Below are 22,312 nucleotides of genomic sequence, written 5' to 3' on the forward strand. Positions count from 1 at the left end.
TTCTCTATGTATGTTGTCATGAACTTGGATTATTCTCATGGTTATTCTCTATGTATGTTGTCATAAATTTGGATGATGGATCTCCAATAGTTGTAATATTTGTTTCATGTGATGGTTCTTATTATTTTTGTATGAATTATTGAGCTAAGACATAAAAACGTTACTATTTTTTACTTGACTTGACTCCTGAACCAAACACTGGATGGAGCCGCTCCATTTCAGTCACTCTGCAACCAAACAAAAAACGGAACGGCTCCATTCCAGTTACTCTGCAACCAAACAAAAAACGGAGCGGCTCGGTTCCAGTTTACCAAACACGGGACGGAGCGGCTCCGTTCCAGAATCTGGGATGGAGCCGCTCCGTCCCACCTGGCTCTGGAACCAAACGCTACCTAAGTAATGGCCATTATGACCGCGATTCATTCACAACGAATGATTCTAGTAGGTTGATTGTGCGCTAGTTAATCGCTATTACGCTGTTTGATGGCGTTGATGATGTCCAAGTGCATCCTCTCGTCCCCAGACTCTCATCTATATCACCAGGTGTCTTCTCCTCTTCCTAAACAAGAGAAAAAAGAAACATCTCTATTCCTCCCTTTGCTGCTCTTCTGCATTCCCATCGCCGACGTTGCGGGCACATCTCCGGCGAGAGCATTGCCTCCGGAACCATTGATCGCTAAACGTCTTGCACGGGATAGCGGTGCAATCAGATTTTTCGGGAGCGTCTTCACGCGAGTGCTCGCCTAGAACCCTGACGTCTTCACCGGCATACTGTTCACCATCCATCCCTACGCACCAACTCCGTCCGTCGATATCTCCACCCGTACCTCTTCATGGCCTATGTACGACCACTTCCTGTGCGACTACTTCTTAAACTTCAACAAGTACAACTACTTCCTCAACAAGTACAACTACTCGATGCCACGATCGACTACTTTCTGAAACTTGATCGACTACTTCAATAACTCATACGACTACTTCCTGAAGGCCATCTGCACTACATCAAATTCGTTCGACTACTTCGAGCAGGCTAGTCGAGCATGTCTGCTCCAAGTGGTAATGGTGCATCCGGTGCCACCGGTATTGACTCGTCTCGGGGTATAGTCTTTGATACTTCTGTTTTTTATTGGATTCATCGTTAACTTCATGTTAACTTTAAACACGTGCACATGCCTTATTTCGCTTATCATAGTCATGAAGTTATTATTAACAAATTGTATGTGTAATTTCGAAATTAAAGTGTACCAAAAATTGCTTATTTATCTAATATTTATGTACGCACACCACAACCCAACACATACACCACGCTTATACCTCAAGCACAAACCATAACTACAACTGCACACAGATCAGAAGACCGCTCCTTCTTCGAGAGATCACCGGAACTGTGCTTGACGACGACGGGCAAAAAAAATTAAAAAAGTGGGCAACTGGTGAACTGAGAACACGAGCCGTAACCCGCAACCCGCGTGCAGATGAACGCCGAGGCGTCGGTACCGAATACCCCAGGGAGGGACAGGTGTGCGTACGTACGCGCTGGGGATTACCTTAAACCATGTGCTTAAGCGAGCTTAATTACGGGTTGGCAATGTGCAATGATGCACGGGGGCTCTGGCTGGGACGGCGGAGCCTCTCACGGCCTACTAGTCTGCACCAAGTTGGCACTGCTCCAAGGCCCAAGGGGGGAAAAAACATCCAGGCTTTCACCACCGAACATATATTCCCTCCTCCGGATACGCTAGTTCATACACCGCATCGCGATTGTACTTTAATTACACACCGGGGGTCGCAGCCTGCATCCATCTGCGAGTGTCTGTACGTTTAACTTTAGCCTTCGAGCGGGAGGAGGGAGGGGCTTCTCAGCCCTCCTCCCATTACCAATAATTATTCAGCGATTAGCAAAAGGCATTATGCCTGCCTGCATGTGGCGATGCAGTACGAAAGTGCATAGGAAATCTGCCAGCCAGCCAGCAACCACTAAATCCTGCACGATCCTCGGTTTCTGAACGCCAATTTGTTAGTGATAACAAATAAAAAAACGGCCAATATATTTTTCAATGAAAAATTGCATTTTTTTTAAAAAAAAAGGAGGAGGAGAAACATTGCATTCACTGAAAACCTGAATTTCCAGAGAGGAGCAAAGTTGGGGAATGAAATTCTCTCCTTCAATGATAGAGATGCACGAGAGAGGGTATCAAGAGTGCTTGCAGATCAGTACTTCAGCGCCATGTGGGTTACTCTAAACACCAAGGGAAAACCACCCACCAGAACAAAGACGCGTAATAATGCGGCAATAATGGCTGAATAATCCAGCCCACCTCTTCTTGCCAAGGGAATTTCAGAGGCTGGAGCCACAAAGCGAGGGGCAGCTTCACATGGCCCCCATCTTAGCCCCACGCTGGCCCTTGCGGCCATGGGAGAATTAACAAAGGCGGGTGAGAGGCGAGCACAGCCGTGGAGGCCATGTGTGCCGGCATGTGGGCTAGCGAAGCGGGGGTTACCGAGTTGGAAGGGAGGCTAATCGCATGCCATTTGCAGTTGGTGGCCGCATCTTGCATGATTGCGGTTGCTTGCAGAGTTGCAGCTCGTAGTATGGGTCAGGTACCTTCTTGCCGCCTCCATCTTTCCCTGCACCATCATGCTTGTGCCCGTTGAGCCAAAAACTTGCCACCCTCACCATGCTTGGCAGTTGGGCTCGTGTGTATCTTTCACCGGGTTAGCAAATGCGTCTTTCGAACTGAGTTCTGCGAGAAAACAAAAGTGTTAAAATCAAAGAAATTAGCTTTTTCACATGATCTTTGACTACTGAATGAAGCTTCTGAGACCGTAACTTGGTTGAACTTGTGAAACTGAAATCGCATATAAGAGTGACAAATCTTAGCAGTCAGAGAGGATCCATTGGCGTACCATGTTCATGTTCGCCGGCAGCCAGGTGGGTCCAATAATGGCAGCCCCATCTGTAACATGGGAAGGTTCTGAGAGGAAGCCAGGGTGGGCGAGTAATTGGAGTTGGGGAGGGAGGGAGGGATCATGTTATTTGTTGCGTGACTGAGCTACAAAGGGGAGGATTAGTTGTGCAGGATAGTACACTTGATAAAGTGGAAACAGTTGAGTCAGTTGGGCTGACTTTTTGAGGGGAGGACAAGGGTCCTGTTGCTGCCTGTACTTTTCAAGGCTTGTTTATAACCTGGATGTTCCCCAGGGCAAAGAGAATCAATGGCTGCTAAATGACAACTTTTTACTACTGCTACTACAAATTTAGCTGACAAGATAAAGATGAATACTCTGATGTAATGAACTAGTGGTGTTAAGCAGTATATATTATGCATTGCTCTTGCAGTTTCTTATCTGTTTGATTCATGCTCAAAATGTCAAGAAGTTATGCAGAAACCGTTTGACACACTGGTAACTGACACACAAGTGTTACATACAGTGTAATGCTGATATTAGCCAAAAACCTAGCTGTTCTTTGCGTGTAAATTAAAACGGGAATTTGATCAATCTAATTGAGGTGATTCAGCAAATAGCCCATCCAACAATGACAGATTCATATTTGTTAGACAGGGATATGCCATCAAATCAAGTTATCTGAGCTAGACGTCCCAAGCACATAAAAAGAAGCATGCTCGTGAAAAGGAAGACGCCGCATGATGCGCTGATTGAAGTTCTTGGACCTGCTTGGATGCTAGCTTTGCTTCATCACGTAACACCTGTTACTGCATTAGCAGTAATTTACTCGGTGCTTTGTCATGCCAGCTTACCAAGATTCAGATCTTTCTGGGGCAGACCATTTACGACACACTATAGGATTTCACATACTGCCTGTTCATGCAGATGACAGCCGTCTCATTCATATGAACATTGTTAGAGTGTGACATTTGAAATTCTATGGAACTTATCTAAAATATCTACCGCTAATTAGTCCACGCACTAAAGATCAATACATAGAAACATGAAAAAATAGGCTAATGTAATGAATTAATGAAGGCCGGCTAATTCATCTACTTTTCTGCTTTTATACATTAGAAATGGCATATTGCCATTAGGAGATTTTTAAATAGACATATGCAAGGTCGACAATCAAATTTTTACATACCACATAACCAATATATGGAGAACGTACAAAAAGGTCAAATCAGTACATCTGCAGTATTTAAATCTATATTTTTGGGATTTCTTTTTTTTAAAAAAAAAAGAAGTTTCATCAAAGTCCATGGCAATGTCTTAAAGGTGAAGATTCCCTAAAATTGACAATCTAGCACACCTATGTGCTACAGGAAACTAAAGGCTGACAAACTCAAGAATCTAATCAATAAGAGAGAGAGAGAGAGAGAGAGAGAGAGAGAGAGAGAGAAGGACTTTCATGTGATGGAAATAATTTAGCATGGGCAAGTTGTGCATATGCTTCTGTACCATTATCGTTCAATAGCTAACTAGAAAATTCCTAAATCCCGTGTCCTTCCATGCAACTTTTTTACGTTTTGCAAAGAAGTGCAGTTTCGCTTGAAATATCTTACAGCTCAGATATAACATTGCAACAAGTGAAGCCTGTATAATCTGCTTTTCATTAGGTTTAGGTGGTGCGGAAATATTTCTTAGAGAGGTACCTGTCAAAAGTTCACACTCACTGTTATCATGAAACAAACAGGCCTGCACTTGGAATCTTTGTCACAGAACACTACATGTAATGTATTATGAATCACTGAAATGGTTCTGCAATGGATTGTTGCAACCTCACTTAAACTGTTAGGCACTTAAAAGTACCATCGCTGATTAATTGATTTTGAACGAAAGCGTGATTCTTTCTTACCAGCTGGCAAGCCTAACCAGAGAAGAAGGATAGAAGATTCCTGCTCACTTTTCACTCCTTGTAAGCTTGTGTCAGAAAATCTTAAAAATATGTGCTACTGATGACACCTGGAACAGAATCTTACAGTGCCTATAGATTTCCAACCTGCAAGGATCACTGACACAAGTTCCATTGTACATGCAAGATGAGATTAAAGTACTAGTTTTGGAATCAGTCATTTGTTAAACACCCATAGCACGCTTGCTGCTCTTCCTATGTAGCTTTGCCTCCTCCTAGTAGTACATTATGCTAACTCAGAGGCAATTAAAGTAATCTTGGCGTTAACCATGCCTGTCCAGTTTAGTGAACTCCCATTGTTCAGATTGGCAGTGTGCATGAGAATGCTTGCTCAGTTGGATGCATGGTTTATTTATTTTCCCAAAATGATGATCGAGTTTCGCTTGAGATCTTAATTTCCTCCGAAATGTTGATAGAATTAGTTTGTTGCCAATATCAGTACTTAAAAGTAGGCTAAATCTCCTGAAGAATTTCAGTACTTTCCAAACTCAGAACGTAGCATAACTACTTCATGAAAAACTTGAGATAAACTCAATTTTCAGAAACTAGTCATTGCTGAAAATTCGCGTTTGTACTTCAGATCATCAGCAGAAATGTACTCTCGCATAGTTCAAAAAATAAAAAGAAAAAGAACTGGACCCTGAAGCTAAATTATACTCCAATTCAACAGCATCCATAGCTGAAAAACAACTATGCCTGCAGGAACACAGTAGGGAATAAACTCCAACGAAAGCCCCCATGTTCTGCGTTACACAATGATTGCAATTCCTTTTGTTTAACCCAGCAAGACAAATTTCTCTCTCCAATGACGAGTGACCAATCTGCCTTTCACACATTCCCTTCACCACATGGGCCATGTCTCCCAAGCTCTCAATAATTCCAAGGGCATTTCCAGCCTATGTCCATGCCTCCTCCCAACCTTTACACTCTCATACCGAGCTGTTCTTGTGCTATCCCCAGGCCCCACATAGGCTACTGAACCATGTACCTAACACTACACCAACACAGCAGTATACCAATGCAGTAGCATGCCACCAAGTAGTATTTTTTTTATCATCCAATCCCTCTCCAAACACATAAATTAATGCGTTAATCTGATCCTAATCATAGACATGGACACAGGCTATATACTTTCCTGCGAGTTTCCCTCCATTTCTCTATTGCTTCAAACACGGCAATGAAAACACAATACTGCTAGTGAAGGAGGGCAGGAGACGGCGGCCGAGGAGTGGAGGAGAAGGCAAGAACTGAAGAACCAAGTATGACAAGTGCTACTCCAAGGCTTGGTAGCACTTCGCACTTGCTCTTCCCCTTGTCCTTCTCCTTGGCACTCCTGTGCTGCATTGCCGTGTCCAATGCCGCCAGCGACGAGGCCGCGGCGTTGCTTGCCATCAAGGCGTCGCTCATCGACCCCTTGGAGAAGCTCGGGGGCTGGACTTCGGCGTCGGTCTCGTCACATTGTACCTGGAAGGGCCTGCGTTGCAATGCCCGGGGCGTGGTCACCGGCCTCAACCTCGCCGGCATGAACCTAAGCGGCACCATCCCCAACGACATCCTCGGCCTTACCGGCCTCACCTCGATCATCCTGCAGAGCAACGCGTTTGAGCACGAGCTGCCGCTGGCGCTCGTGTCCATTCCGACGCTCCAGGAGCTCGACGTCAGCGACAACAACTTCGCCGGCCACTTCCCCGCCGGTCTCGGTGCGTGCCCCTCTTTGACATACCTCAACGCGTCGGGCAACAATTTCGCCGGCCCGCTCCCGGCCGACATCGCCAATGCCTCCGCGCTCGAGACGCTCGACTTCAGGGGCGGCTACTTCTCCGGCACGATCCCCAAGTCCTACGGCAAGCTCCAGAAGCTCAAGTTCTTGGGTCTCTCCGGCAACAACCTTGGCGGCGCTCTTCCAGCCGAGCTGTTCGATATGTCGGCATTGGAGCAGCTGCTCATTGGCTACAATGAGTTCTCCGGCGCGATCCCGGCTGCAATTGGCAAACTCGCCAACCTCCAGTATCTCGACCTGGCGATCGGCAAGTTGGAAGGCCCAATTCCGGCGGAGCTCGGCCGGCTGCCGTACCTCAACACAATCTACCTCTACAAGAACAACATTGGGGGCCCGATACCCAAGGAGATCGGCAACCTCACCTCCCTCGTCATGCTCGACCTCTCCGACAACGCGCTCACCGGCACGATCCCGGCGGAGCTGGGGCAGCTCGCTAAACTGCAGCTGCTCAACCTCATGTGCAACAGGCTCAAGGGCGGAATTCCGGCGAGCATCGGCGAGCTCCCCAAGCTCGAGGTGTTGGAGCTGTGGAACAACTCCCTCACCGGCCCATTGCCACCGTCGCTCGGGAGCGCGCAGCCGCTGGAGTGGCTCGACGTGTCGACGAACGCGTTGTCCGGGCCGGTGCCCGCCGGCCTCTGCGACAGCGGCAACCTGACGAAGCTGATCCTGTTCAACAATGTCTTCACAGGCCCGATCCCGGCGGGCCTGACCACGTGCTCGACGCTTGTCCGCGTGCGCGCGCACAACAACCGGCTCAACGGCACGGTGCCCGCGGGGCTCGGGCGGCTCCCGCGGCTGCAGCGTCTCGAGCTCGCCGGCAACGAGCTGTCCGGGGAGATCCCGGACGACTTGGCGCTCTCGACGTCGCTCTCCTTCATCGACCTCTCCCACAACCAGCTCCGGTCCGCGCTGCCGTCGAACATCCTGTCGATCCCGACGCTTCAGACGTTCGCGGCCGCCGACAACGAGCTGGTCGGCGGCGTGCCGGACGAGATTGGCGACTGTCCGTCGCTGTCCGCCCTCGACCTGTCCGGCAACCGGCTGTCGGGTGCGATTCCGGCTAGCCTCGCGTCGTGCCAGAGGCTTGTCTCTCTAAGCCTCCGGAACAACCAGTTCACCGGTCAGATCCCAGGGGCGATCGCCAAGATGTCGACACTGTCTGTCCTCGACCTCTCCAACAACTTCTTCTCCGGCGAGATACCGAGCAACTTCGGCACCTCACCGGCGCTCGAAATGCTCAACCTGGCGTACAACAACCTCACCGGTCCCGTGCCAACGACGGGTCTTCTGAGGACAATTAACCCCGACGACCTTGCCGGGAACACGGGCCTGTGTGGTGGTGTCCTGCCGCCGTGCGGTGGTGCTAGCTCCCTGCGGGCTTCATCGTCTGAGGCGTCTGGCCTCCGGCGGTCACACATGAAGCACATCGCCGCTGGTTGGGCGATCGGAATCTCTGCCTTGATTGTGGCATGCGGCGTCGTCCTTCTCGGCAAGCAGCTGTACCAGCGGTGGTATGTCAATGGCGGGTGCTGCGACGATGCCGCCCTCGAGGAAGACGGGAGCGGTTCGTGGCCGTGGCGCCTTACGGCGTTCCAGCGGCTGAGCTTCACCAGCGCCGAGGTGCTCGCCTGCATCAAGGAGGACAACATCGTGGGGATGGGCGGCACGGGGGTGGTCTACCGCGCCGACATGCCACGGCACCATGCCGTCGTCGCCGTCAAGAAGCTGTGGCGCGCGGCCGGGTGCCCCGAGGAGGCCGCCACGGTCGACGGGCACCAGGACATGGAGGCGGGCGGCGAGTTCGCCGCCGAGGTGAAGCTCCTCGGCCGGCTCCGGCACCGCAACGTCGTGCGCATGCTGGGGTACGTGAGCAACAACCTGGACACCATGGTGCTGTACGAGTACATGGTGAACGGCAGCCTGTGGGAGGCGCTGCACGGGCGGGGGAAGGGCAAGATGCTGGTGGACTGGGTGTCGCGGTACAACGTCGCGGCGGGCGTCGCCGCAGGGCTCGCGTACCTCCACCACGACTGCCGGCCGCCGGTCATCCACCGCGACGTCAAGTCGAGCAACGTGCTCCTCGACACCAACATGGACGCCAAGATCGCCGACTTCGGCCTCGCCCGCGTCATGGCGCGCGCGCACGAGACCGTGTCCGTCGTCGCCGGCTCCTACGGCTACATCGCGCCAGGTCAGTAGCAACAGCAATGGCCACCGTCGCATCAGCACAGAACGGCAAGTTAGCCTCGGGGCGCTCGTATTGATGTGTGATCTGGATGCTTGTTGCAGAGTACGGGTACACGCTGAAGGTGGACCAGAAGAGCGACATTTACAGCTTCGGCGTGGTCCTGATGGAGCTCCTCACGGGGCGGCGGCCGATCGAGCCGGAGTACGGCGACAGCACGGACATCGTCGGGTGGATCAGGGAGCGGCTGCGCACCAACAGCGGCGTGGAGGAGCTGCTGGACGCCGGCGTCGGCGGCCGCGTGGACCACGTCCGGGAGGAGATGCTGCTGGTGCTGCGCATCGCGGTGCTGTGCACGGCCAAGTCGCCCAAGGACCGGCCCACGATGCGGGACGTGGTGACCATGCTCGGCGAGGCCAAGCCGCGCCGCAAGAGCAGCAGCGCCACCGTGGCCGCCACCGTCGTGGACAAGGACAAGCCGGTGTTCACGACGTCGCCGGACTCCGGTTACCTATAGGCTGGGGATGAGGCGGTGACCAAAAGACGACTCCGGCGTTAGCGGATCTGTACGTTCTGTATGTAGTTGATGCCATGTACAATCTTTTACATAGTTTTGATTCATACTTTGGTTAAGTTCAGAGGGAAAAAGGAGATATACGTTTACAATTTTAGGATGTAAAGCAATTGGTCCCTTTGAATAATAGAAAAAACCATTTTTAGACTATACAAGCTGGTAACAGTGCTGCGATTTGTTCCTGTTGGTGTGGTAACGCTGTTCCTCGCCACATGAAAACATGCGCCATCCAGATCTGGCTGCAGCATTTTCTTCTTTTTTGAGGAAAGGTCCGATTCTTACACATGGGCTGTAACATGGTTGGTTGCTCTGTTGCTCTTACGCTCGGCCCAGCATGCTTTTTAAGAAAACAACCCATTACCCCCTCCTCTACGGGAATTTTTTTAAAAAAAGTTAAAAAAATTAAATTCGAAAAAGTTGCCGATTTGGAAAATTTCCAAAAAGAGGTACCTCCCACCCGATCAACGGACGGGAGGCGTGGGACCGGATACCTCCCGCCCATCCAACGGGTGGGAGGTGCCTCTTCGCAAATAAGAAATTTTTCTTATTCGCGAAGAGACCCCTCCCGCGGCAAAGGCATTTCGCCCGCCCAATGGGCGGGATGTACCCTTTTTCTTATTTTTTATTCGAATTTATATTTTATAAACTATTTAAAATTTATACTTTTCAAATACAAGATTTATTCGCCATACTTTTTTTATACATATAATTTTTTTAAAAAAAATCGATAACAATATTACTCTGCTTTCTATTACTCATGCAGATCGATCTGATCCACTGTGCGGAGGTCGAAGCTGCATCTCAGATCACGTTGTTTGACCGTGGAGTGCGTGTACCGAAGGCACAGTACAAAGAGAGCTTTCGTCGGATTCATGACAACTTGACGTGAGCGTTACGTGCACTGACGTGTTGCAGCAGAGATAACGTGGGGGCCTCCAGTTAATCTCATGCGTCCGCCCACGTATACACAGCTGGTCCATCGACCTCACCGTGCTCCAGATGCACTCACGTACTCGGAGGGGCACATACACCGACGGCCTAGGACTAGGGGGGAGGACCAAGAGAGCGCGAGGACCGGGACAGGCGGAGTAGATACTCTTGATTCGGTGGACTCTGTATATTTAAACTTTTTTATCATACTATTTTATTTTTAATGGCTTGATGTATCGTACTATCGTAATATTTGGATTCTACATTGCAAAATATTATGCTTAACCATCTTCGTACGAATTTTAGATACCGTAATCTTCTTCATAAAATTGAACTAAAATTTTATATGTATACAAAAGAGTATGGCGAATAAATCTTGTATTTGAAAAAAATATGAATTTTAAATAATTTATAAAATATAAATTTGAACAAAAAATAAGAAAAAGGGAACGTCCCGCCCGTTGGGCGGGCGGGATGCCTTTGCCGCCGCGGGGGGACCTCTTCGCGAATAAGAAACTTTTCTTATTCGCGAAGAGGCACCTCCCGCCCGTTGGATGGGCGGGAGGCGTGGGGCCGGACACTCCCGTCCGTTGATCGGGCGGGAGGTACCCATTTTTGGAAATTTTCCAAATCGGCACCCTTTTTCGAATTTAATTTTTTAACCTTTTTTTAAAAAATTTCCTCTACGGTCGGTCCTCTTACAACGATGGCACAGGGTCCTCTATAGGCTCGGCCCAGTTTGGCCTGCAAGAACTTCACCCTCATGACGCGGCCCATCCTCGGACCATGATCGCCCTTGCAATTTTTTTTTGAAGTAGAGCCCTTGCAAGTTCAAGAATCAAGATGCGAATTAACTCAATCAAAAAAAGAAGAAGAATCAAGATGCGAATGGGCAACATGCTACAACACCTTCTGAAGAAACTAGAAAAGAACGTCATTCAACAGCATTGTGCCATAGTTCTTCAGTTCCTCCAAATTTACAGACTCAGCAAATATCTATCACAAAACCTCTTAAAACATGTCCAAGATTCAAGGTTAGAGCCAAACCTGGATCCGTACTGATTGTTAAAAGCAAATGATTGGCCTAAAAGAAGGAGCTGCTCTGTAATAGAATAACAATCCTTACGCTTTATGCTGTCAGTTCTCAGTTGGATCCTATGCTTCGAGGTGACACCATCCCTTTGCTTTGCATGGGCCCAAATTCGACTCCCAAACATCGGAACAATGCCGTGCTTTTTGATGCCAAATTTCAGCAGCAACCTGCCAACATGGAGGAGGAGGACATTATTGCCTTTACTAGCTTGTGATGCCGACTGCCATGTGGCCTTTTTGACTCGAGCTCCTCCACGGACTGATGTCTGGTTGTTCATCAGCAACAGACCCTGAAATTCCTCGTCAAAGGAGACAGATACCCGAAATTTTTTGTACAAAAATGTGACTTTGCTCCAATTTGCGTAGATTTAGAGTAAGAATACTAGGTAGTTTATCATTTGCAGCAAGAACATAAACCATATGCCCACATCATGCATCTAGTTTGGAATGCAAGTGACGTCAGTCAACATGAAAGTTGAAAGGTGTGCCTAGCTAGTATTCCTGAATAAATGAGCACGATAGATTCTTCTAGACAGTAAAACCTTCAACAATCCTTGCACAGAAATTTCGGTGAAAAACAACTTTCACAGAAAGCATGCCACCGTCGATTCAAATTGATTGCCAGTAGTGTGCAGTACTAACTTCAGAATAAACCAACCCACATTTATACCTGCTTTATGTCTGCGGTTTCCCTGGAACGCTATGGGTTTAATGAATCGTTGTACCACCGTTACTCTGAATGATGCACTGCACATCTGCCAGCTGCCACCATTCCTACCTGTGGAACATACAAGAGCTCAGGCTGCTCGGCCAAAGATCTTTTATGCGCCTGCTCGATTTGCTGCTACGAGGAAGAACAGAAGCACAGCAGAGAGACCTTTTGGGGGCATAACCAAACATGCACGGATACTGGATTATCTCCATGGTGAAGATTAAGAATTCCCACGACAATGAGCACAATCCGCATAAACCTGGGCAGCTCACTCGAATTAGCCCAAACCAAAAGTACCACACAACGATGGAGCAAGCAACAGCTAATTATAAATAACCCTAATAATTGTTAAAACAGCAGAAAATAGGGATGATACTTTGGATTTTACTACTACTATGTTCTAATAGCAACTGATGCAAAAAGTAACCATCAGTTCTCACAATACAATGAGGACCTTACAAAACAATTGTTCAAACCAGAAGAGGCACAATACTTTGGATTTAGTAAACTCTGGCCTAAATCCTTCACAAGCAAGCTCCTTTTCAAAATAGGGCTCCATGGGTTGCCCGCCAGTAAGAGCAACTCCAATAGTGCTCTATAACAGTGCCTCAATTCAAATTATAGGGCAAAAGGCTAAAAAAACCCTCCAACGGTAGCCTCATTTAAATCTTTTTATCAAAAATTATAGGGCAAGCCAAAAAGTGCCTCAAATATAGCGCAAGTGTTGGGCCTGCTCTATCCAGTCGCGCCCGACGCGGACTCTTCACGGGAGAAAAAATGCAGCGCGGTGGAAAAAAAGCAGGGCGGCAGAAATGCGCCAACTTGCCGAGGGCGCCAACTCGCCGCGCGAAAAATAGAATTTACTAATTAACCATGTGATTAAGAGCACACTGTTGGAACCTATCAATTATTTTAGACCTATTTTATCAAAATCAGATCCTTTTAAAAATACGAGGCACTATTTTAAGGCACTCTCTTGGAGTTGCTCTAAGGGGGGACAATAGAGCCCACCTAGATCCACCGCTGAATCCACCCCCTGGAGATGTTGTATTTAACTGTGAAATGCAAAATCCATCTTTCCGGGGTTCGGTATGATCAGCAAGGGAGCCATGCAGTTGGACCATTCCCGGGGAGATACAATTTCATCCATGATCTTGGTCTCTAAGTCGAGGATGCCAATAACAAGGCGGCAACGCCACTTGCGCTTCATAGATGCAGACTTAGAGTCATCAGTGAGATAGACATGATTTGGTTTCACCTGCGGATATTCCTCAGCATGGAAACAAAGTGATTGGTTATGCCCGAGAAACAAGACATGATCGTGCAAGCTATTTATTTGCACGAGTTTACTGGATGCAATACAAACTTTATATATTGCAATTTTCCAGGTTCTGTTCTCAAATGCTGCCTGATCGTTGCATGCATGCCCATTCTCAGTCGGTGCTTCTTTTATCCACACTTCTGGTCTCCGAACTAGCAGAAAATCACCCCAAGGAGCCTGAACAATATAAACTCTCTCATTCCCATATGTATCCTTCCTTCCTGTTCATAATTATCTTTGTTGTGACCAGAGTCCCACTGAGATCAAAGGCGATAATTTCACCAAGTAATGTCACTGCATATAACAGACCATCCTTATAGATGCAGTCATCAAAATTTGCGTGTGGTGGCAGCCATGTCCACTTTTCATCCCCTAGCCAAGCAAATGAAAGCTGCCCAAATGGATTGTGGATCAACGCTACGATAAAGCTTCTTGCAGATGCATCATAAAATAGAAATGCCTTATGAAAGAGGTAGTCCCGCAATCTGCTTAAAGAATGTGTTGAAGGTGCTCCAGCAACTGAACCTGCCATTTGCCGTGAGAAATGATACTTACAAATTACACCGATTTCGTAAAAAATGGGTGTCACCTGCTCAATGGTTATGACAGAAGGGAGAGCAATCTGTTCACTGGTGACCGGATTGACGAGGTGTGATAGAACCCGATTGGGTTCGTTCCTGACCTTTCGATGAGAGTGGGGGATAACTCGATTTGGTGGAGGATCGACGTTGTGCTGCCCGACTACAACACCACAAGGGGCTGTGCTTCAGCGACAGTTACGCCGTCTTCGATTTATGCTGTTCTTGCTGGCCAAGAACAATCTTGAATCTGCCTCATGTTTCTGGTGTGCCTTGAAATCATGGTAAGATGCTTGATTCGTATGCTATTGGGAAAACATGCTTTGGTTCCATCTGATTTTGAACTATCAATCAAATGGCATGATGTATTTACAGGCAGCAAATTATCACGGAAATGTGCTCCCTGTTCACTTGAAGGAGCCACCGGGTTCCAAGTACTGAGACTGGGTGCAGGATGCCTGAACTTGCTAGTGATATAGATTTGATTGTCATTTAAAAATCACATTGAAACTTTATTGTGTAGCCTACATGCCCAAAATGTGGAGTAAGACTGATGAGACCACATAGAGATTTTCAGAAAGAGATCAGCATAAGACATTCTCCTTTTTCCCTTTATTTTTGAATCCAATGCTTGTTTGATAGTCATTGTTCAGATCAATGCGGTGGACTCTTAACTTTGCACACCTGTGTAAGTCATCAAATTGCCTCTTCTTTCTTGAATTTATGCGCATAGTTCAAAACTGTTGAGGACTTCTAGATTGGCCGAATGGTGTATTTGCACCATTTCTCTACCTGGTGCATTTCACTAACACGCGCTGCTACCGCCTTTTGGCCGTTTAATTTTTATTACCAAATATTTACCATAGCAAATGTAATCATAGTGTTAGCACCTAGTGCCAAAAAGCTGTGCAATGAGGCTAGGATTATCTATGTAGAAAAAGCCCGAGACCCGACAGCCCGGCAGGAGGCACCATTTTTTAGCTCGGCTTAAGCACGGCACGGATTACCATGGCACGACGTGCAGCACAGCTCGGAACGGATTTTAGAGTCTGGATCGAAACGGTCCGTCACGGATCTTACCGTGTGTGTGGTTGGGGAGCGAGTCGGAGCAGAGCCGCTCCGCTCCCCTTTTCTACGTGTTTGGTTGTAAGCAAGCAACAGCAGAATAGCTCCATTGCGGAATATTCCTCTGAGATTCGGAACGAGAGCGCTCGCCCAAAACGACCGGACGCGAGCGCTCTCGTTTCCTGCCTCCCGCCCCTCTCACCCCCCGACGCCGCCTGCCTCCACCGCCCGGCCGCCCGCCGGAGGACCGCTCGCCGCCCCGGCCGCCGGAGGACCCAGGCGCCGCCTCCCCCCCCCCCCCCCCCCCCCCGCCCCCGCCCCGCCGGAGGATCCAAGCCACCACTCGCCGGCTATGTTTGAATGGGATGGTTCTCCGACCAAACACGGAACGGAATGGTTCTACTCCACCGCGCTCTCCAACCAAACAAAAAGTAGAGTGGCTCCGTTCCGCTTACCAAACGTAGAACGGAACGGCTCCATTCTCAGAAATTGGAATGGAGCCGTTCCATTCAAGTTGGCTCCCCAACCAAACGGACCCTTAGAGTCTGACTCGAAATGGCACGTTAACTCCACCTCCACTTCGGCCCATATACTTCATCCTTCAGTCCTTGTGACTCCTAGGAGACCATCATGTGCTCATCGACCAACCACGCATTCACAAAGAAGAGTTAAAAGTCTATACCCAACTTATTTGAAGAAGGGGCGTCTTGGTGAAACAAATTCAATTCATAACAAGATAACTGGTATCGATACATGCTTCTATTCTACAGTTATATGAAAGCACAATTTGAAGAAAAGATATAGTTTCAGATGAGATTTGGTCCAACATGGTCACATAAATCTTGCATGATCAAAGCAGATAAAGGAACTCATTGACAAATGATGGAGGTTGGCTTACTCTTACCACTAAAAAAACCCTAGACCAACCTAGGAGGAACTAGGTGGTTTTATATTAAGAAGAAACTCACTCTTACCCTTGCCAGCCCTAATTGGCAATATCGAGTCGTCAGTACTTATAGAACTAGCGTAGAATCATCAATTTGAGCACTCTACAGGCAGGGCCCACTAGGCCCCTGTTAAGTAGAAGAGATTAATAAGAATAATCAACTACATAGTCTGCTGAATTTTTTTATTCTTAACCCTTTTTTATTAATATTTTAAAAATAATTCGTCTGCGATTTTATTTCCACGGCGTGACCCTTTTGTCACGCCGGGCTGAGTGCATGTGGTGGCATGACAGCCCTGCCATGCTGGCCGCTGCGGGGCTCCTTAGCCTGCATGGCACGCATGGGCCCAGCCTTGCCGTGCCACCGCATGTGGCGCGCCAATCCTGTCGCGCCAATCGGGGTGGCGCGGCAAGCGCAACATAACATGTGGCCCCAGCCTTCCCCCTCCTCCTCCCTCCTTTCTTTCTTTCTCCCTGGTCGAGCCCGAGAGCTCCCGCGCCGCCCTCCGCCACTGGAGTCACATCCATCCCAAATTGGCCGATTTGAGGTGGAAAAAGTAGGGGAAATCAATCCCGAACCTTGATCGAAGTAAGCTCCCTAAGAAATCAATCTTTTCTTGGTGGATTTGTTAGTTTGTTGCATTGATAGGTGATGTAGGGTTAGGATGATTATTTTGAAAGATGTAGTTGTACGTGATAGTTTGCTTGTTTTGGCCACAGTATTCGTACTGGCCGTGGATTTGACTTGTACAATTAGTTCAATGTATTACATTTTGTAGTTAGTAATTGATTTTAGGTATGCATAGTATGGTGCTAATTATGTTTGAAATGTTAGATTGTCACTTATGTTCTTGAGCACACTTGTGTAGATTTCTTGAGCAAATGTACACTAATTCTAATTGAATTTTTTTGGAATTTCATATAGTTCTTGAGCACACTTAGGGTTTAGTAACTAATATTTGTTGTGCAACCATAGAATGCGAAGGCATGGCAAATCTAGTAAACCAAGAGTGACGACGGGAACTGCATTCACCCGTCTCCCGTTGTCTAGTGGTGTATCTGTCTTGATGTGCTACTGTAGTGATCCTTGCAAGGTTGCGAAGTGTGATGAACATGAAACGTATAACCAGATGTATTGGATGTGTGATAGTTATGCATTTGACCCGACCCACGTCAGATCCGCATTGGGTTGATGGTAAGAATTTTGAATTTCTGTCATATGAAATCATGTATGTGCTTTGTGCAATATTGGAAGTGTAACAATTGCATGTTTTGCAGACCCCTCCACCGCTATGTGATTTTGAGCAGTGGAAATAGAAGACTCCCGGTTAGGCCACCTCTTTCGCGCCGTCTTCCGTGACGCGACAAGTCTTTTCTGCAGCGCCATCTGTAGTGGCGCGACGGCCACATTCCGTCGTGCCGCCCGGCATTGTGAAACAGAAGGTTCCGTGTCCAGCCACCTCTGTCGCGCCATGTAAGACGGCGTGGCAAGACTATGCTGTCGCGCCAAGTATAGCAGCGCAACAAGGCTGCAATACAGTGTTGGAAATTTTAAAAGTGTTACCTGCCCATGTATTACCAAAAGAAGCATTGTGCAGCAAATTAGCAACATAAATAGTTATGTGGAGGAAACATGATTCATATCTCAAACACACATATTTTACATTCTCAAGCACTAGAGCGGTTGACACAACATTCGCAAGCAACATTTTTTACAACATATAGTCGTTCCACACAACATTATGGTTTAGAAGACAGAGTCGCAACTCATATCCTTAGCATTAGGCACAGACGAAAGATCAACATCAACAGCCGCAACTCATCCCGCTTGTGCGAATGGAAAGCTGCATCCTCGTAATGTGATCTAGAGGGGCTGCCATACACATCCCCGTCCTCATTCCCTGTATCACTTGGTTCCCATGCTACGCCGTCATCCTCTACGTTCTCTGCGCCTTGAACATCACATTCAAAATCACCATCTTCATCTTCAGACACTAACAATATCTCATCATCGTCTTGATTACATTCCTCATCCTCAAAAATACCATTGCCAAAATCATCGGCAGCAACAGCCAAATCAAAACTAGGTTCATTTTGAGGACTATTCGGTGCAAAAACAGGTGTATCATGAGACAGAGCTGAGTCCTAGATCATGTTCTCGAACATAAAGGGTGGGTGATTTTTATGTGTACTAGGCATACGCGATACGCCAACGATAACCTCCCAACATACCACATTTGACCGTTCTACCGCCTTCTTGTATTGTTTCCAATGTCACTCCGAGTTTAACTCCATCATTACATAGTGTGGCCTAACTTTTCTACAATCAAAACAGCCCCTCAATTCAACTTCATCACCACCGCAAGCAAATTTTAATGTGACACGACCAACAAGATCTTTGAAATAAGGAGGACCATCAAATAATTCTAGATCTTCACTCGTATTCTCAAACTCCCCATTTTCTTTCACACTTCCACCATGAAACAAACAGATTAAACAGTCCATCTACAAAATACAATCACTATAAGCTGGACTGATTATTGTTATAATTGCTAAAGATTGTGGGTACTACATCTCCATTTCTTTGATTATTAAACAATATTCTAACCTTATACCTTCATTTTCTAAATTTTGGAAAACATAGCCCGACTATATATCATATATATGAATCTACAAAATAAATTAATTACAATTCCATTTTATCCTAGTGTGTTCAACAAATGTGTACAAGTGTGCACAACGGCATACCATGACAAACTAAATCTCCTTGAAAAAAATCACCATACCATGTATACCTAGAAATTCATTAATAACTACCAAAATTAATATATACAACTAATTTTTACACGTCAAATATGCGGGCAGTATGAATACTATGTCCAAAGCAAACATCTAACACCATAAAACATACAACTACTATGAAATTTTTCCATCACAACATCCTAACCCTAGATCACCTAGCAATCCAAGAAACTAAGAAATCCATGGATGAAATCGAGTTTTTTTTGGTGTGTGTGTGGGGGGGGGGTGAAGGTAGGGGATCGATTCCTCCAACTTTTCCCACCACAAATTGATCCATTTGGGGTGGATCTAGAGCGGCGGTGCGAGAGGAGCCAGCGTCGGGCAGGAGGAGGAAAGAAAGAAGAGAGGGAGGAGGAGGAGGAAGGCTGGGACTAGCTGTTATGTTGCGCTATCCCGCTTGGCGTGATAAACTTGGCGCGCCGCGTTTGGTGGCGCGGCAAGCCCAGGCCCAGCTGGGCCACGCTGGCTGCCGCACCCCGCATCGGCCAGCATGGCCAGACTGTCGCGCCGCTGCATGTGGCGCGGTAGAGTTGTCCTGCCGCGCTGCTCAGCCCGGCGTGAACAAAAAGTCACGCCGTGGAAATAAAATCCTGAACGGATTAATTTTAAAATATTAATAAAAAGGGTTAAAAAACACCTAGGCTGGTAAGGTTAAAAGATAAATAGTGATATAAGTTACTAAAAAAAGAAAGAAATGAGCTGCCATTTTGTAAAGTAGGCAGAGTTATCTCAAATATCATATTTGTAAAACACTTCATTCTGACTCGATATCAGAACATCTTGTATGTGGAAATTAGTCTCCTTGTGTCCCTCTTTGATTGATTTACATACTAACTTGAACATATGAACAGATGGTAATAGTATCCACAGATCTAAAACATATAGCTCTAAACAAAACAAAACAAACAAGGTAATACAATAACAAAATAGATATACCTCTAAATCCTGTAAAGGCTTACAAAGGATTATTGACCAAAAACATCAAACAAAAATTAGTGTAGAAAATGATATTTATAGGGGTAAGCAAACACTGTGTGCCAAATTTCCCCAAAGCATTTTTGGTGGAATGGCTTCGTACAACTGTAGGGTGAACTAGATCATCAATGATGTTCATGATCACCATAACTACTGGATCTTGACCTATGTGCAATGTATTTGCATCAGAGCATCTTTAGAGAGAATAGCTATCTCTGCTCCCTTGCTCACATCTCCACGATGATATACCTTGTGGTTTAATTCTGTCCTCTTTGTTCACTTTTCCAAGAATTCTTGGCAGCTTCAGCAGATGAGCTACTAGGATCTCTACCTTTTTCTTTGGGTTTCGAGAAGAATGGATCCCATTCGTGAGGTCCAATTGTCCGCTGTCCATCTTCTAACAGACTATACTTCCAGCTATTCTCTTCGATAAAATCTTTATCTTCTCGGCCTTCAATGATATCTCTTCTCAACTTTGTCACTTTCTTAATGATTGCCTCTATGGAAACATCAAATGCATCTTTCAAGGTTTCCAGTTTCGATCTTGGATCAGCATATATCACCCTTGGTATTAGATTGATGACCTCTTCTCTCATGTTCTTGACCACATCTGGATGAATACTTTTTAGCCTCTCCTCGATGCTGGCATTTCTTGTACGGATGTCAGCTTCAGGGATGAAGACAGAGTACCTTGTATAGTTCTTTGGAAGATGCCATGTATATTGGACGTAAGCTGAACCAGGATGGAAGAAAACAGGTATGCAGCCAGCCAACATGGAGTCAAAGGCAGATCTTCTTGTGTAGGAGTCACCCTGAGGCTGCAAGCAGAACAAAGAACTCTGAAACATTTTCATGATTGTGCTCGGGGAGTGGCACTTGCTCTCCCCAAGGTCACACTCCAACAACTTACAAACACTTGAGCTCCTGCATTGATCTATGAGTTGCCCTCTGATGGACATTGGATCACCAGGACGTGGAGCACCTGCAAACGAGAAGAGCCATGGGCGCTCCAAGCTCCTCATTCTATCTTGCCAGAGGAAAACATCAGCATCCTTTGCAGGGTGGAAGTATGTAGGATATGGTATTCCAAAATCATTGGAATTCCATGGGCTTGACTCCACCACAAGCATCGACATGTTCTTTGCAGCCGGCAAGAAGAGCAGCTTGCTTCCCCAATCCGACTCTTCCTCCGTCAACCTTCTGAAATCCCAAGTGATCCTCCCTGCAACTAAGAAATGGTCACGCCCGCCCATCACATTCCACTCAGGCTTGTTCATCAACCAATCCACCAAATCAAGCGATGCGGCGTCCCTCGTCGAGATATTATAACCCCAGAGATATCTTGCAATATCAAACCCAGCATAGAATGGCACAAAGACCGCTGCGGCAATGGACGAGTCCTTGGTCAGGCACTCGTACTGCTTCATCCTGTTGCCGAAAATAACATCCACGGAGAATTGGTTGGTGCCATACCACCCGGTGCTGGAGAAGACACCCTCCTCGTCGCTCAACGGCGGGCCAAGCCCATCGTTGCTCATGAACCTGCACATGTTGGTCCACACGCTGAGCTTCTCGCAGTCCCGGAGCATGTCCTCGTTGAACCGCGGCGGCAGCTCGTGCACGTAGATGTACCGGCCGCCGCACGGGTCGCTCTTGTTCTCCGCCGTCTTGAGCGCCCGCTCGAACGGGTACGACGCCGCCACCTTGGTCGGCGCCTCCTCCTGGCGGGCTCCGGCGGCGGGCTTTTCCTCCTCCACCACCTCCTCCTTGGAGCGCGCGACAGGAGGCGGCGGCTCCGACGCACGGGCGGGCGGCGCGAGGGGCAGGTCGCGGCGGGCGGCGCCGTCAGGTTCAGGGAGCTGTAGGCGGGCGCGGGCAATGCGCACCTCGCCGGCCTGCGCCGCTGAGGCGTCGGGCTCGTTGGAGACGACGGCGAAGTGGAAGTAGAAGATGAGGACCCAGAACATGGCGCAGAGCGTGGCGAGGAAGCAGAGGCGCGACGACGCCGGCTTCCCGCCGCCCTTCTCCATGTCGTCGTGGTGGGACGGCAGGACCGGCCGCCGCCTCATGGAGGGCCGCGGCGCCCGCGCCAACAGCACCGCCGCCGACAGCTCCAAATCACAGCCCGGGGCCCGAACCGCGCCGCATCAACGAGGCCGGCGGGACGCCGATTGCCCAGAGGAAACGGCGGAATCGGGACGGGGTTCGCGACCGGGCGCGGAGAAACCGGATCGGCGGATCGCGCGAGCGAGAGGAGGAAGGGAGAAACGGGGAGCGGAACGGAGGGGAAAAGGGAGGTTTTGGTTTGGCTTTACGGGGGTCCGGACGGAGGCATGGCTTTGGCTTTATGACGAGCGCGCAAGGCTTTCGTTAGCGCCCGGCGTGGGATTTTGTAATTTTCTCGGGTTTTGGAAGAACACGGGGGGCGTTTATTATTTGCCTGCCGGAGGCTCGTGGGGGACGGAGGGTGATGGCGTTGTGG

The 22,312-nt window shown here is 48.0% G+C and overlaps 2 protein-coding genes and 1 pseudogene across 2 annotated transcripts; 1 reads left to right on the forward strand and 2 right to left on the reverse strand.

Moving 5' to 3' along the window:
- The first annotated feature begins 6,054 nt into the window (after window positions 1-6,054).
- Window positions 6,055-9,506, forward strand: LOC112876795 (MDIS1-interacting receptor like kinase 1-like). Its single transcript, XM_025940973.1, has 2 exons — window positions 6,055-8,841; window positions 8,940-9,506. Exons 1-2 carry the CDS (start codon window positions 6,129-6,131, stop codon window positions 9,350-9,352), a joined length of 3,126 nt encoding a protein of 1,041 aa, XP_025796758.1. The 5' UTR covers window positions 6,055-6,128; the 3' UTR covers window positions 9,353-9,506.
- A 3,688-nt stretch (window positions 9,507-13,194) lies between these two features.
- LOC112873424 lies at window positions 13,195-18,290 on the reverse strand (annotated as a pseudogene).
- Window positions 18,291-19,766: 1,476 nt separating this feature from the next.
- LOC112872610 (xyloglucan galactosyltransferase KATAMARI1 homolog) lies at window positions 19,767-22,210 on the reverse strand. Its single transcript, XM_025935670.1, has one exon. It carries the CDS (start codon window positions 21,897-21,899, stop codon window positions 20,088-20,090), a length of 1,812 nt encoding a protein of 603 aa, XP_025791455.1. The 5' UTR covers window positions 21,900-22,210; the 3' UTR covers window positions 19,767-20,087.
- Window positions 22,211-22,312: the final 102 nt, after the last annotated feature.

The sequence above is a fragment of the Panicum hallii genome, chromosome 9 (assembly GCF_002211085.1).
Source record: "Panicum hallii strain FIL2 chromosome 9, PHallii_v3.1, whole genome shotgun sequence".
In the NCBI taxonomy this organism is placed as follows: domain Eukaryota; kingdom Viridiplantae; phylum Streptophyta; class Magnoliopsida; order Poales; family Poaceae; genus Panicum; species Panicum hallii.